Here is a 15,939-nt window from a genome sequence, read left to right as displayed (position 1 = left end):
GAAAGTGACCCGATTTTGACGTTTCTATGGATTGGTGAGAGGAGCTGCTGGGACTCTAGGTGTCCACAGGAGGGAGCCTGCAGACACAGGCTGAACGCATGCAGCCATTTGCTGCCCCGCAGAATGAGACCATCTGTCTAAATGCCCGGTGCTACTGTCTCCCTAGAGACCATGAAGGAATTACTAATGAAACCAGAAGGAAAATGCTTTCATGTCTACAGGGGCTCATGATGGTTCCAGGTCATGGAGCTGTACGCACTTCAAACAAAGGGGTACTGACACTTACTTTTCTACAGCAGATCGCTTCTGGGATTTTGATTGGTAATTTAATGCCATCTTGGTTTCCATGCCCGTGTAGATAGCAACACCTGCAAGGCAGAAGACAGCAGTTAGAACAATAACACAGGCGAACCTTGCCTTCACGCAGGAAGCTGCACACAGCTGCAGTAAATACAGAAGTTTGGACAAAAGCTGTATTCTAAATTTCACTAGGCAAGCTAGCTGTTCATAAAAAGAGTTCCACAACAGGATTCTTCAGACTAAAGAAATGTTTTTTTTTTAGGGGCGCCTGGGTGGTTCAGTTGGTTAGGTGTCTGACTTCGGCTCAGGTCATGATCTCGGCGGTTTGTGAGTTTGAGCCCCGCATCGGGCTCTGTGCTGACAGCTCAGAGCCTGGAGCCTGCTTCGGATTCTGTGTCTCCCTCTCTCTCTGCCCCTTCCCTGCTCACAGTCTGTCTCTCTGTCAAAAATGAATAAACATTAAAAAAAATTAAAAAAAAAAAAAGAAATGTTTGGGTTTTTTTTCCCATGTAGAGATCAATCTCTACTTTTTCTTGAAGCTCAAGTTTTAAGATATTGGGTTTTCTGACAACGGGGCACATGTGTATATTTTTAAGTTGTCTCAATTAAAAAACAAACATAACCCACAGAAATGGGAGACGTTACCAAAGATATGCAGGCGTTGAGAGAAATCTGCTGTGGAAACAGACTGTGAATTCTCTCGTGGACATGACTCTATGTTTCTAAGTCAAAAACTACAGGCCCTTGATACGCAAGTGACACCCTGAGACCTCACTGCTTCGTCATCCTCAGCACGGGTTTTCACTGGTGCCAGAGTCCACTCAGGGCACGGAGAGCTCGTTTGTGGCAGCACTGTGGACTTTAACTGCTCTGTGTACCTTAACTTTATAAGCTGTTAGTACTAATTAGCCAACCGAGACACTGACCGAAGATCTTCTCAGTGTTCTTAAGCGTCGCTCCTCTGAGAAGCAGGTTCTCTGACCCCAGCGGCCTGGAAGGATAGAGGGACCAGAGACAGTAATGCAGCAAATAGAAGAAGGTGCTACGGGCACAAAATCGAGGCCTGCACCTAACAGACTTGGTTCCAAGAAGAAATCGCGTCTCCGAAGAGGTGCTTCTATCTGGACTATGGAAGTTAGCCGGCTCCTCATAAGAGCATGCGGCCTTCCCCTGGGGGTAAGAACCACTCTGTGGTGGGACCCAGCGGCTGGCACTCCACAGCACCTGCCCTCAGGGCACCGGCACGTGTGCGGCCCCGTCAGGAACGCGGGCTCCCAGCCCGTCCAGGCCGATGGAGGGAGGCGGGCTGACCCGCAGGGTCCTACCAGCAGTGCCTGGACACGCACTTCTAACAGGCCTCCTGTGAGCACCGCTGGGCTGGGGGCCCCCAACCATTCAGGGAGAGAGAAAAGATGATCTGTGACTCGGGAGGCTTCGGTGGACTCCACCGCATCCTCAGAGAGACTCCACGAGTCTCACGGGATCTGGTCTTGCTTTCAGACGTAGGGGCTGGGAACGCTGTGTGCAGTCATCAACACGGGGCGGGGGGCAAACCCACACGGACCCTCGGGGGGCAGGTGGCCTCAAAACCCGGAACCGCCATGTGCCGCTGCTCTGGGGAAGCCACGGCCAAGGAATTTAAAAGTCATCCGCGTAGGGACGAGCAGGGCCCTACGCCCTCAACGGCCACGGACGAAACCTCTGCCTTTGCGGGGTTCGGGTTCTCGTCAGTTCCCAGGAGGAAGAGAAGGAGGCACAGGCTGCAGCCTTGCCAGCGTTGCTCAGTGAGCGCGCTCACATTCCCTGGTGGGGCGAAGGCAAGCGCTGTCGCTTTTCAGCGCGTGCCACGGGCATTGGCCCCGGGGAGCCAGCTGCCCACAAACGCCACGTACTTGTGGTGCGTCCGTACGCTTAACCGATGCAGCTCAGGACCCCTGCTGGCTGAAACGAGGGTGGGGAGGCTGCTGCTGTGGCGCACCTGACCGGATGTGCCTGCCCAGGGCGGCCCTGTGGTCTGGACATGCGTGCCCGGCCTGATGGCCACAGAGGCTGCGCACGCACGGTCATCTCCTGTTACCCGTACCGCCAGCCTCCGCCAGCGGCACTTAGAGCTCCTATTGGACGTGCTTGTGAAAGCAAGCGGCCCTTTAAAAAGGTGTCTCTGGGAAGTCTAAAATAATTTACTTTAAAAGGAACTGTGCATCTAGTTTGGACAGAGGACGGAGAAGTACCACTCTGAGTGGATTAGGAACAGGATACGTGATCCATCACCATTCGCTCGCACCACAGATATAAACGCCTTCCACACTCATGTATTAAAAGTCTGCTGGGAAGTATAAACACTTAAAAAGCAAAACAAGAATTAGTATCAAAACGTGAAATATGTTAGTAATTACCTCCCCGCTGCTCGGTGCTAAACTTCATCTGACCATGAACCACGAAAAGCCGGCTGGCTTTTTCGGGCTCATCCCAGCGGCACGGTGAACGAACCCCTCTCTACTTACTCCTTCAGATGCTAATGCTCACGAGAAACAGAAACACAGGTTGTTTCCCCACAGGAACTCCCTGTGGATTAGCATCCGTTTATGAAAGACCACGGCCATGCCCCACGGCCTCCCTAGCACTACTGGGTACCAGTGCTAAAATGTGAAGTGCACAAGTCATTTCTAGAAAACAGAATTTCAAGTCTGTAGGAGGAAAGAGGCCCCAGGGGCTTACCTTTCAGTAACAATTTATTTTCATCAAAGTCCCCCTGAAATAGTTCTTACTGCTAGGCAGTGGTTTTCTCTGACACATAAGGTGACACCAGGATATCAACGGTTTGGAAACCACTTAAATCGGAAGAACAAGAATGTCTCCAACAAGTGAGGTTTACAGAAAAGGTCAAGTCCGAATCCTACTCAAAGTCAACTTCCTAAACTGTCCGTCTCAGCGACCTGGGCAGCAAAACCCTCCAGAGCGGGGAGCAACGTCCAAAAGACACACCCACAGGCCTGCAGACACAGGGAGACGGTGCGGCCCCCGGGCTTCAGCGCTGACACCTGGTGGGTGCGGGTCCTTGTCCACAACCCATGTGTGTGATGGGTCCCAGACTATGACAGGTGAGCACACCTGCCTACCACCCACAAGGTCCCCGGTGAGGCACAGCCCCTTAAATCTAGACACAATCTAGAACCAAAACTGTCTCAGTGACAACTGTGAGTAGGTGCTTACGTTCCGATAAAATGTCAGGAATCCTTCAACCTCACTGTCTACAAGGTCGAAGGGCATTTCCAACGGGGGCAGCGGCTAACGGTTAGAGGGGCTCCTGACACTGGGGAGAGAACATTTTCTGTGAGTGCCATCAGGTGTTGGCACATATAGCTGTGTTCACAAGAGAAGGCACAAAAGACAGCGGAAGCTGGACCTTTTGTAAAGCAGAATTCTGTCTTCAAAACCCAATGGAGCAGCAGCAGTGGAAACCTCTTATTAATCTAAGAATTCACTTGGATTTGACAGCGGGGGTGAAAATGCCCACAAGCGCGTCTGTGCTCACCTCACCACGGGGTCGTTCCGATCGCTGTAGACGTTGATGCGGCCGACAAACCTGGCGACAGAGAAGCCGGGTCACTGCCTGCAGCGGTGGCCAAGACGCAGGGCCAGGCGCCCTCCTGCTCCCTGCACCCACCTCCCAGTTCCCGCCGGGAAGCTCGCGGGTTGGGATCTTTACCTAAATTCCTCCCCTGTTCCCCCTTTACTTTCTGTCCTTATTAGCCCTTGACTTCAAGGATTTTCCTTACTTTTTCTTCAATAAGCTTGTTTCATTAAAGCCAGTCCAAATATTTGCATAAACGGCTATAGATCGTAATGTTGCTGAACCATGAAAATTTCTAAGTGACATATTTCTGGTTTGGTCTTCGTTTTTATGCAGCGGTTTTACACGGTCTTTCCAAACAAGCATGGTGCTGGGTGTGGCCGGTGCAGAGCAAGGACACTTGGGGGGACAAAGGTAGTTATTGGGAGCACAGATGGGACTCACTTGTACAGGTCGGGCTGGGGCTGCTCACACTCAATGGTGGCGTGCAAGCCGTCAATATCTTCTTCAGTATGAAACCCCTTAGTGTCCTGAACGGCATAGTGAGTCTGCAGACAGACAAGAAAGGTGAATTCACCACCAAACCACCGACGCAACCCTGGCACCCCTCTAACGGGGGCAGCACCCACGTCTAATCTGCTGTGCCCACAGCTAAGCCCGATGACAAAGCTTAGTTACCACATCAGAGAAAATGTTCACACAAGTAAGATGTAAGTGAACGTGTAACGCAGTTTGCGGGTATTAACAAGTTACAGAATCACATGGGGCTACTGTTGTTCCTCTATTAGGTGCCAGAAACTTCCTCTCTTGCCTGCCACCCTCAACTTCAACGTTTTTTATTTATTTTTTTTGGGACAGAGAGAAACAGAGCATGAACGGGGGAGGGGCAGAGAGAGAGGGAGACACAGAATCGGAAACAGGCTCCAGGCTCCGAGCCGTCAGCCCAGAGCCTGACGTGGGGCTCGAACTCACAGACCGCAAGATCGTGACCTGGCTGAAGTCGGACGCTTAACCGACTGCGCCACCCAGGCGCCCCTGCCACCCTCAACTTCAAGCTAACAGCTGTGGGACATTCCTCTGTAAAATGGGACACTTGGATCTGCCATTGTGACAGAGTTAATGTTCCTTTTCCTCATGTGAGGTCCTACTGTGTGCACGGTGGTGTCCCTGGCATCACACCACCCTTGCCTGGTGCTGCTGGTGAGCGTAAGCTTTCACCACACGGCTGCCCGCTGGGCCTCTACCGATGGCTCTGAGAACCGAGCAAGCCTCAGACCCTGGAGGGCTTGCGGGGCGACAGCGGGGCCAGCCCTGAGCAGACGTGCTGGGTCTGGGGGCCCCAAGAATGGCATTTCTAACACGACCCAGGCAATGCTGATGCCCCAGCCCAGACATATCACCAACGTGAACGCCTGGGCTCGGAGTCGGAGTGCTGCTAAAGACAGCATGTCTCTGAACGTCTTCCGGGCCTCCCAGAAATCAAGTGTGGGCAGGAGAGGGCGCCATGAATCAAAACAAGCAGGAGACACACTCAAGCAGCAGCGGCAGTATCTACAACACCTTGGGGCACCCGCTGTGCACGTGGGGCTTTGGGAGACTTTCTAAGTCTATCCTCACAAGAGCCCCTGGAAGACAAGTCTGTCCCATGGATGCTGAAACTGCAGGGAAGTTCAAAGTGCCTGCCCGAGGCCACACAAGTCGTAAATGTGACCGGTGTGGGGGCCTCGCTGTCTTTTAAGCAAAGGGCTCAGGTAACTCCAGCCTCCAGGCCAAACCCTATGTGCAGAGGTGACACCAGAGAAACACAAACGGGATGCTGAGCATGGTAGCCAGCAAGGTGCAGGGGGGCGTCCGCCAGCAATGTGTGGGGGCAATGGCCGTCCCATCTCACGTGGAGAACAGTCACGTGGCCGGAGACTGCAGCACCCGCTTGCTAGCGATGCTGGGGCACCCTTCCCGCAGGACGGGCGCAAGGGACAGCCCGCTGCCAACAGCCAGGGATGCGTGGGGCACCGGGTGTCCCCGCGCCCTAGAGACCACAGTCACCGAGTCTCCCGGGATTTCCTTACTTAGTATGAGTGGTGCCAGAATGTTAGGTCTCTCGGGATCTGTATGTAGGAAATGTGCCCAAAAAGTCCCGCACGGTTCATGCAAGGATGTGAACTATCCGTGAAAGAAAGAAAACCTCTCTTTCTCATGGCCAAATTCCACTATTAGCCACAGCTGGCTGACGCCTCCCACACGGTTGGGCCCACTGAGCTACACTCACTTCCCTAAACTCCATGGAAGCTTCCAGTTTTTAAATAATGAAATCCTTAAAAATAATAGTGATATCTTCTATTCTTTCGTGATCATTAAAGTTCTGTAGCACCAACTGCCAGAACAGAGCTCCACATGGAGTACAAGACATTAATTATAAGTTCAGAAAATCCTGAAGATATTCTAACAAAAAGGCACTCATTGAACTAACAGTCACTTAAAATCTAGACTCTTGTGTGGCTTTTTACATAATTCTAGTCTAGTCAAGACACTAAATGAAAAATTTCAAAATTCCCACAGTCTACTCATTGCATCCTTAATTTGGCCCCTTGGCTAAACGGCACAGCTAAGAAATAACATGAAGTTGCCTCTGTTAACCGTGGTTGGCTGCCACAGACTCTGAGGGGCCACATGGCCAGCACAGCCCCCTGGGGTGCCCTGTGACCACTGGAAGCACTGTGTTTGCAGGCACAGCAGGGCTGGGGCAGGGCCTGTGTGGCCTCAGATGAAAGGCACGGTACTTTGTGACTGGATTCCCCGTCTAAGCTGGCGGTCGTCACGTGGCAGGTCCCGTCTCCGCGGCTGCTGGAGAGGAAGATCAAGTCACAGGGGAAGGTCTCGTCCTCCTTGACCATGACGATGTCCCCCACCTGCAGAACAGATAGACAGCCTCGGTGCAGCGGCCCCATGGGGTCCCAGCGAGCACTCCTCAGGATAAACCTTAGCAATCACACTCCCTGTCTGGGTACATGCTTCCCACTGGTTAGCACAGGTGTGAAAACCACTGCCTAAGTGATGCCAACATTTAACAGATAATGATGCATGAATGGTTCACTGAAACAGGAAATTAAAACGAAGGCTTCAGTGAGGTTTCTGTCCCTATTTTCACAGTTTCCAATCAATGGAATTCACATTAATATGACTTTGCCTTGTTCTAGAATAAATTCTTTAACAGCGTGTTAGAACTTTCTCTATCGTGACTGGTGAGTACAATCTCATAAAGTTCAGACAACCCTGATGGGGTCTGTGAAACTGAACTTCTCTAAAAAATCAAGTCTATTACAACTTGAAAATAATAAATAAAATTAAAGTTAAGAAAACAGATAGTGGAAGGCGCCTGTTTTAGTAAGAAGCGTTTGGGGAGGAGGTTGGCCTCCAGCTGTAAAGAAGCAATTCCAGACAGAGGTTCAGCTCACATAGCACCTGCCATGTTGCCGCGTTCTGGGTTTGGACTGTTCTGCGTCTGGGCTAGAACAAACCACCAGTGTTACTCACCCTTAGCTTCCGGCTCTGCTTCCGGACCAGTTTGCCATGCTGGATGAAGTGCACCGGGCACTGGTTCATGGCGTTGTCCGCCTTATGGCGAAGCCAGTCCTCATAGCCCTGGAGGGGAGAGAAGACGGCCCTGAGCCCATCATTCTAGGCTTTGCCGGACGGGCCACAGCTGCGACCTGCGTCCCGCTGCAGCCGTGGACAAGCGAGGGGCAGAAGTCACCTTTCTTCACTCTGACACCCACCCCCCAGCAAGTACTGCGCTTTTCCCTTGAATGGACCCCAAATCTACCTACTTCTTCATGGCCCTGGCCACCACCCTGCCCCATCCTTCCCTCCAGGAGGTCGGCCCCTGCTTTCTCGTGCCTCCAGTGATTGGGACACACCAGCCCCGACTTTTGCTGCAGGGTTCTAAACTTTCCCCTGTGGGACACGCCTTCTCTGTCTGTGCCAGAGACCACTGGGGTGACCATGCCTGACTGCCCACCGTCAGCACCATGGCCACGGCCTCAGAGGCGCCGGGACCAGCTCAGGTGGGAGGATCTGGGCAGGGGTCCCCCGTGCCCCTTCCTGCAGGCCCAGGCAGAGCCTCACCTGGTTCCCTGCCCCAGGGAGCACGTCACAGCCACTGCTGGCAGTGTGACCACAGTGTACGTGTGCAGGGGGCTCAGAGGAGAAGGTCTGAGCCGCCCCTGGAGGATGCTGAGTGGTTGTCCTATAAGGCAGAGACCACAGCACAGGAGCTGCATGAGGGCTCAGGAGCAGACGTGGGTGTGGCAGGGGCTGGGCCAGCCTGGAGGGTTGCAGACAGCGTGGGGCAAGCAGAAAACCAGCTGGGAAGGTGGGTGGGTGGCCGTGGAGGGCTCACTCGAGTTGCTGGGGATTTGGACAGAGTTGGCAAGATGCTTGTCAGAAGCCATTTAGCGCCCACCTGGGACTACCCAGGTGCTCCCTGAAGGGGGCTTTCTCAGCTGCAAGGAAAGGCCTTGGATCCCCTACATGTGCCAGCTGGGGTCACTGGGGAAGCAGGGCTGAGGAGGGGAGGCCCGAGGGCCGTCCAGAACAGGAACCAGAGCATGGATGAAGGTGAGGAGGAGAGGGGCAGGGGATAGGTGGAGGGGCAGAAAGCCAGGTACCCTCAGGAATGGGGTGAGGGGCTCAGGAGGGGGAGAGCTGCACTTGGCAAAGGTGAGGTGGGAGAGCACAGGTACATTTGTGCACCAGGCAGCCCGGCAGCCCGGCAGCCCGGCAGTCACTGAGCTCTGCCACACGGGGGTCATCACACACCCTTCCACAAACCCTTTGGGGACATGTAGCCGGGGGGCGGGGCACACAGCCTGGAGGGCACAGACCCTGGAGGGCACAGAGTGGGGGGGGGCACGCAGCCTCAGGGGGCACGGATCCTGGGGGGCACAGAATGCAGGGGGGGCACGCAGCCTCAGGGGGGCATGGATCCTGGGGGGGCAGAGAGTGTGGGGGGGCACACGGCCTCAGGGGGCACAGAGTGTGGGGGGGCATGCAGCCTCAGGGGACACGGATCCTGGGAGGCACAGAGTGTTGGGGGGCACGCAGCCTCAGGGGGCAGAGGGCCTGTGCTCGTGGAGCCAGGCAGCGGGTCAGGCTGGAGCCCTTGGAGAGAAGCCACGTGCCAGACCCCATGGCTCCCCTGCAGGGACTCTGTGGGCCGCGGTGGGTCAGGGAACCACTCCGCCAGCTCTGGGCTCTCTGGGCCTGCGTGCAGCTCAGCGGAGCGGGGTCGGGTCTCTCCGGGCCTGCTGAGGCCCTGGGTCACGCAGACGGCCGCACAGCAGCAGCTGCGGGCGCGGGCCCCCGCATGTTCCCCATGGGGTCGGTGCGCGCTCATTCTCAGCCAGGGCACTGCGGTGGGCGGACCGCAGGGTGCCACGGCAGCGTGGCAGGCAGTGAAGACCTGGCCGAGCACACGTGCCCCATCCCCCGCCCTTTTCTGAATTTCTTCAAGTGCCTTTAGGAAGCCAGTGCTTCAGGTTTATCTTCCTGGTCCTGATCTGCTGCGTGGTTTTGGCAGGACCCTTGGCGTCCACAGGACCTTGGGACGCGTTCCGCTCCATTTCTGCCTGCCTACCATCACCACCAGCTTCCAAGAGCCACTGTCCCCTTCCTCTGTGCCCCTCCTGAGGCCCTCTCATGGGCTCTATACCAGCTTCTTGGGGACAAGGATGGTTACTCTCCCGAAAACACATAGAGAAGCAATGGAAACACCTCACTTTACTGTGCCCACCACTCAGAGCAGATCCCGAGAGGTGGTATACATACTCAGCCCCTCTGATCTGCATGCCAACTCCTTCTCTCCCTTCCTCCTCGGAAAGACTCCTTCTGATCACGGTTTTCCACTTTTCTGACACGTGTGTCCTAAACAACTGAAGTGTTTACGTGCTTACAAATGCATGAGGACAACGCACCGAGTATTTCCTTTGTAACTGAGTGCGTCACTCAGTGTTACGTCTTCCACACTACGTGGCTACTGCACCAGTAACCCCAATACGTGTAACGAACGTATCGTCTGTTACCTCACTGAAGGACATCTTGTCCCTAGTTTTTCTTCCACAAAGAGGCCTGCAACGAACATCCCAGGACACCTTGTGGGGCCTCCGTGTACTCTGAGACGCATATAATACACACCAACTGCACATACTGGACACCCTCGGACTACGGGTCCCACCATTGACAGCTTCTGCCTCATCCATTAGTGCCAAATGGTTTTCTAACATGGCGCCACCACACTGCCGTCAGCGGAGAGTGGATGCGTTTCACTACATTATTGTCCCTGGTTGCTCTGCAGGCTTCTACATTTAAAAGCCAATCAAATGGGTATGAAGCAAAATCGTTCTGTTCAAATCTGTATTCCCAGATTACTGAAGACTGAGAAATAAAACGCAAATCAATACAAAGAAATGCTTAAATGCTGCTCCCAGTTCTGTATTAAAAAAACACTAATGCAGACACTCTCACACTGAGGACCCGCTAGGCTGGCAGAAGACAACCCAGAGGCGCTCTTTACGCACACACACTAGAACCTGATTCCGTTCTACGTCCTTCCTCAGCCTACAGAAAATCACCGCAACAATGGCACCCACTGTCACCCCATGGCTGTTCTCATACCACATCTCATGTAAAGCACATGTTTTGTTCTCTTTATTTTTATCTAAAGGATAACACCAGGAAAGCATGGCTTTTTCAGCAAGAATTTGACCACCAATCATTTCACTAGAAGCTGCCATTTTACAAATTATCCAGATCTCCCAAATAGAAGGTTGATGTATCAACACCGAAGTGCAAACATCCTTAGGCTCCAAAGTTTGCAGCAGATAAGGAATCTTTATCTGGAGCACATAAAGAATTTTGGCAACTCATCAATGAAAAGATGCTTCAGCCGATTTTACAATGGACAAAGGTCCTTTTCTTTGAAGACGACGTAGAAATGGCCAATAAGCACAGGGAAAGATCCTCAATATCATTAATAACCAAGGAAATGCAAACCGAAAGTACAAAGAGCTACCTCACCCCCACCACGTGGGAAGTGTGGCTGCGACAAGGGTAGACCTCTGGTGGCCAGGGGCTCAGGGAGGGGAACAGCAGAGACTGCTCGTGGCCTCCTTCTGAGGGGATGGGAATTTTCCAGAACCAGACAGTGGCGATGGCTGCAGCACTAACATGGCTACGTGCACGGTGGAAAGAACTGAGGCGTGTTCTTCTGCCTGGGTGGCCCCGGGAGAACAGCCCCCTGTACACGGTGAGTTGGGAGTCAGCACACTCTGTTAGAAAACTGCATCCCAGACTCTGCACACAGCAGGTGCCTACAGCTCAGATGGCCGACGGTGTGGACAGGCCTCTAAAAACAGATACCATCTCTGGTTGCTTCTGAATGTGAACACCTTGGCCTCCCCCTCAGACTCACAGGGCGTCACGCTAGCTGCCGCGTTACATAATCTCTCTTATTTTAGCTCAAGTGTCAATCGAAGGCAGTTACCAAAATGAATTTCTAGAACTTGGTTAAATTGTCTACGAACTAGCTAACACAAACCAGATTACTCCGCTTTGGATAAAATGCGATGTTATGTAACAGGGATGGTGATGCTTTCCCTTTTTCTGCAGACTTCTTACCTGTTTGATGGCCGTGACTGTGATGACAAAGAACAGTGGGAGCCCGCTCGTCACTGGGCTCGTGGGGGTGTCAATAATCAACTGCAATTAAAACAGAATTGTAGGGCCATTCTCAAAAACACGCATTACTGACGTTAGACAGACCGGTTGGCCGTGTAACGCCAACGAAAACATTTGCTTTTGCTTATTCCAAATTGTTTTACTGTTACCCACTTTATCCCCCGACTAGAGGTCAATCAGATTGGGGGTTAGTCATCCTGTTTCCTATAAAACCGAGGGTAGTTCGCTCTAGTTAAGGGATCTGCTTAAGGAAACCTTGCCAACAGTGGCAAAGACACAAGTCTGATTCCAGTGCACATTTTAATTTTCTACTCTGCTTTCGGCGCCAGGCTTCAATGACAGTATTTGAATAATTTAACGGTGGGGAAATTCTGTAAGTCCTTCCACTGTATTTCGCGTGACTGAAGAAAATGTGATTGCTATTCTGAAAACGAATTGGACCTGTTGTTCCCTGATTTGGACTCTGGTTTTCTCTCCTTTCTCTTCCTCTCTGTGATCTCTTCAGAGCACCCTGTGCACTTGGGAAGGGGCTCCACATAATAAAGCCGAGCCTGGCTGCTGAATTTCTCCTAAAGACCAGGTAAGCTCCTGATTCCCCTCCAGGACGGGAAGGTGGTCACAGCCAAGTCAGAGGAACCAAAACACTTGTCCCTGAAGGAAACGGGTGAGGGACGTGTAGATAAGGGCCCCAAGTCCTTGTTCACCCTCCTTAGCCAGCCACAGTTGATCACCTGGGAATGAAGGTCACTTATTTAGAATGTATGTTTGAGGTGATTAAAAAAAAAAAAAAAAAAAGTCCGCTGGCCTTACCTGTACCAGAAATATGATAAGAAAGTAAAAGTTGGCTATTCTCCTGAATTGTTCAAATAAGTTCTTGGGTATGAAGTTCCAAAACGTGTACTGTAGAGAAGAAAAAACAAAGAGGTGGCATTGTGATCACATTTTACTTTCTAGTGTCACTCTGCTATACAATGATGGTGCTGGATTTCAAAGCACAAAATGTTTAGATACAAAACTCACCATTCAAAATTTAGACTTTTGTAGCTATTTTATCAATTGGCTGACCGTGAATACGAACTGCTGACACAGAACACGTACCCCAAAAGTAGCACACGAGTTACCCAATCCCAGATAATCTGACATAACACAATGTAGTTTAATGAAAGTTTTACCATTAAGGTCTATTTCATGCCATGTAAACCTGTGACTGTTAAAACATTTACGTTCAGCATTCTTCCCTCCATAGGCTCTCTTTGGTCTTGTGACAGTGTTACTAGCTGAAGCTACAATAGAAGTCGGCATCACCAGGCGGTCCTGACTGCCTGGAGACATCCCCGAGGCTCAGGTGTCCGGGGTCAGCCCCAGGCGCCTCTCTACATGGAGGGCTTGGAAGGATAGAGAGGGGGGCTGGTCCTGGCCGCCTCCTAATCTCCAGATTTTTAATTTTTCCCCCAGGAGGAGAATTTCCTCAACTTTTGTGTTGCAAACAGCCATGTCCCAGAGGTCACTAACCTCCAGTAAACACCGAGCTTGATGTTGGTCTGTTAGCTCTGAGTATTCCCAAACCCACCCGTTGGACCCACCCCAGCAACCCTTCCCTTCTGTGTCCTGTCTGATACCAGGCCTTTATGGGCTTTGTGTTTTGCAAATATTTCCTGTCGGTGGCTCGTCTTCTGACTCCCTTAACAGTGTCTTTTGAAGAGCAGGAAAATTTAATTTTAATGCAGCCTAGGTCAGCAGTCTTGTCTCCCACGGCCAGTGCTTCTGGCGCTGTGCCCAAACTCTCATGGCCCTCCCCACGATGTGTGGATTTTCTCACATGCTACCATCTAGGACTTCCACAGTTCTGTGTTCTACATTTAGGTCTATGATCCATTTTGAGTTAATTTTTGTCAATGGTGTAAGATCCGTGTTAGGCTCATTTTCTGTAAATGGACACCCAGCGGTTTCATCACCTTTTGGGGAAGAGACGGTCTTTACTCCATTGTGTTGCCTTTGCTCCTTTGTCAAAGATTGGTTGACCATCTTACATGGGGGTCCATTTCCAGGCTCTATGCCGGTTCACTGGCCACACTATCCTGAGTGCTATGGCTTGACATCCGGTCTAGATGTTGGGAGGCATCAGCCCTCCAACTTTGTTCTCCTTCAATATTGTGTTGGCTCTCTGGGTTTTTGCCTCTCCGTACAAACTTTGGAATCAGCGTCCTGATGTCCACAAAATAACCTGCTGGGATTCGGATGAGGATTTGGTTGACTCTATAGATTGAGGTGGACAGAACTGACATCTTAATGATGACACTAAGCCTCCCCATCCATGAACACAGAATGTCTCTCCATTCACCTAAATCTTTTCTTTTATCACAGTTTTATAGTTTCCCTCACATAGATCTTGTACATATTTTGTTACACATGTGTTTTTCCGTTTTCTCATGCCAACATAATGGTGTTTCTAATTGAGAATTCAAATGTTTGCCGCTGGCCTTGCTCTGCTTATGAGGTTTTGTTGGGATTTTTCTTTGGCATTTTTCTCTGCAGACCATCATGTCACTTGTTAACAGTGGTTTCTTCCTTCCCAAACTGCGTATCTTGTATTCCCTTTCCTTTCTCACTGTATTAGTGAAGACATCCAGTAAGACGCTGAATGGGAACGGCGGCGGGGAAACTTTCACTGTTCTCAATTAGGGTGAAAGCATCTCTTTTTTCATCATTAAGAACGATGTTGGGGCGCCTGAGTGGCTCAGTCGGTTAAGTGTTCGACTTCGGCTCAGGTCACGATTTCACGATTCGTGAGTTCAAGCCCCACATCGGGCTCTGTGCTGAAAGCTTGGAGCCTGGAGCCCACTTCGGATGCTATGTCTCCCTCTGTCTGCCCCTCCACTGCTTGCACTCTGTCTCTCGCATGGTCTCAAAAATAAACAAACATTAAAAAAAAAATCTTTAAAAGAACGACATCAGCTGCGGGTTTATAATAGATGTTCTTTATCGAGTTGAGGAAATTCTCCTGTGTTCCTGGTTTGCAGAAACTCTACATCATGAATAGGTGCTGCGTTTTGTCAAGGACACACTAGGCTTTCATTTGAGTGCAAACAAACTGAGAACCAAAAAGCAGGTCTCTGGGTCAGGAATGCAGCCGCAGACACTAGCAGAGGGCGGGGAATTTGTGGCTCCGTCTTTACCTCGGTTTCTCAACCAGAAACAAACAATCCCCCCCCCCAAAAAAAACCAACCCTGACTGCCAGTTCTCCCAAAGTATCAGCAGTGTCTTCTCCACCCCCACAAAAAACCAACCAAACCAAAAAAAACCAAAAAACAAAAAAACATGATCTGAATTCTTAATTTGCTGCCCTACCTCAGGGTACTCTGGCTATTCTATGGAATTCAGAAAGTATTTCCTCTGGGGGCGCCTGGGTGGCTCAGTTGGTTAGGCGTCAGACTTTGGCTCAAGTCGTGATCTTGCAGTTTGTGAGTTCGAGCCCCATGTCGGCTCTGTGCTGACAGCTCAGAGCCTGGAGCCTGCTTCCGATTCTGTGTCTCCCTCTTTCTCTCTGCCTCTCCCCCACTCATGCTGTCTCTCTCTCTCTCTCTCTCTCAAAAATAAACATAATTTTTTTTTTTTTAAAAGAAAGTATGTCCTCTTTATTCTACTGGAAAACACATGGCCTTTGGGGTCAGACCCATATCAAACCCTGATCCTGACACTTAAAACTCCAGTAAACTTTACTGAATTATTTGAATTATTTAAGGACAGTGTTCCAGTCTTTTTCACGTGTAAAGTACCACAGCACACACCCAGAAAGAATGCGGCAGGGATCACAGTTCTGGCTCCAAGTGGCACTAAAAAAATAACAGGGACATTAAAATTGTATAGCTTGACAAACAATACAAACACAATCAATCTTCTTAAATTTTTAAGAAAGATATATTTTTTTTTTCTCTTAAATGGGCCATAATGAGTCAGTTACTTTCCACTAACTTTTAAAAGGAGATGAAAAGAAACAGAAGTTCATACGCAGGAACAGCATTTACGTCTCATGTCCGTGTTTCTGTGACCAGCCTAGAAGGATCCTTTGCTCTTCACGGATTTCCTGACCCAAAACGGAGCTGTCTTCAAGGCCCTACCCTGTGAAACCAACCTCATTTCCCAGCCCGTACTGACTGCCCGCCAGTTAACCAAAAACTTCCCCAAATATTGTAATGTGTTACTTGGTAGCAAAGTCACAGGAATGGAAAAAGGTCCTCCTGGAAACCCCATCCTCCACCTACCGAAAAATCGAAAGATGAAAATCAAATGCTGTAGAGGACGTGCCTCGCCAAGTGTGGGGTAGAAAGTG

General features: G+C 50.9%; 1 protein-coding gene across 6 annotated transcripts in view; it reads right to left on the bottom strand.

The window, feature by feature from the left end:
* Positions 1-15,939, bottom strand: part of ATP11A (ATPase phospholipid transporting 11A) — a 122,597-nt gene that overhangs the window by 44,665 nt on the left and 61,993 nt on the right. For all 6 annotated transcript variants that reach the window (XM_030314307.1, XM_030314316.1, XM_030314326.1 and 3 more), the window contains exons 3-10: positions 12,419-12,508; positions 11,549-11,629; positions 7,409-7,516; positions 6,655-6,783; positions 4,319-4,422; positions 3,836-3,886; positions 1,227-1,291; positions 287-368 (exon numbers count right to left, since the gene is read on the bottom strand). In XM_030314307.1, the coding sequence (XP_030170167.1) occupies positions 287-368; positions 1,227-1,291; positions 3,836-3,886; positions 4,319-4,422; positions 6,655-6,783; positions 7,409-7,516; positions 11,549-11,629; positions 12,419-12,508 (710 nt within the window). The remainder of the gene's footprint in view (positions 1-286; positions 369-1,226; positions 1,292-3,835; positions 3,887-4,318; positions 4,423-6,654; positions 6,784-7,408; positions 7,517-11,548; positions 11,630-12,418; positions 12,509-15,939) is intronic.

The sequence above is a fragment of the Lynx canadensis genome, chromosome A1, assembly GCF_007474595.2.
Source record: "Lynx canadensis isolate LIC74 chromosome A1, mLynCan4.pri.v2, whole genome shotgun sequence".
NCBI lineage: Eukaryota > Metazoa > Chordata > Mammalia > Carnivora > Felidae > Lynx > Lynx canadensis.
Note: the sequence above shows the minus strand (reverse complement) of the source record. Positions and strands in the feature narration are given on the sequence as shown.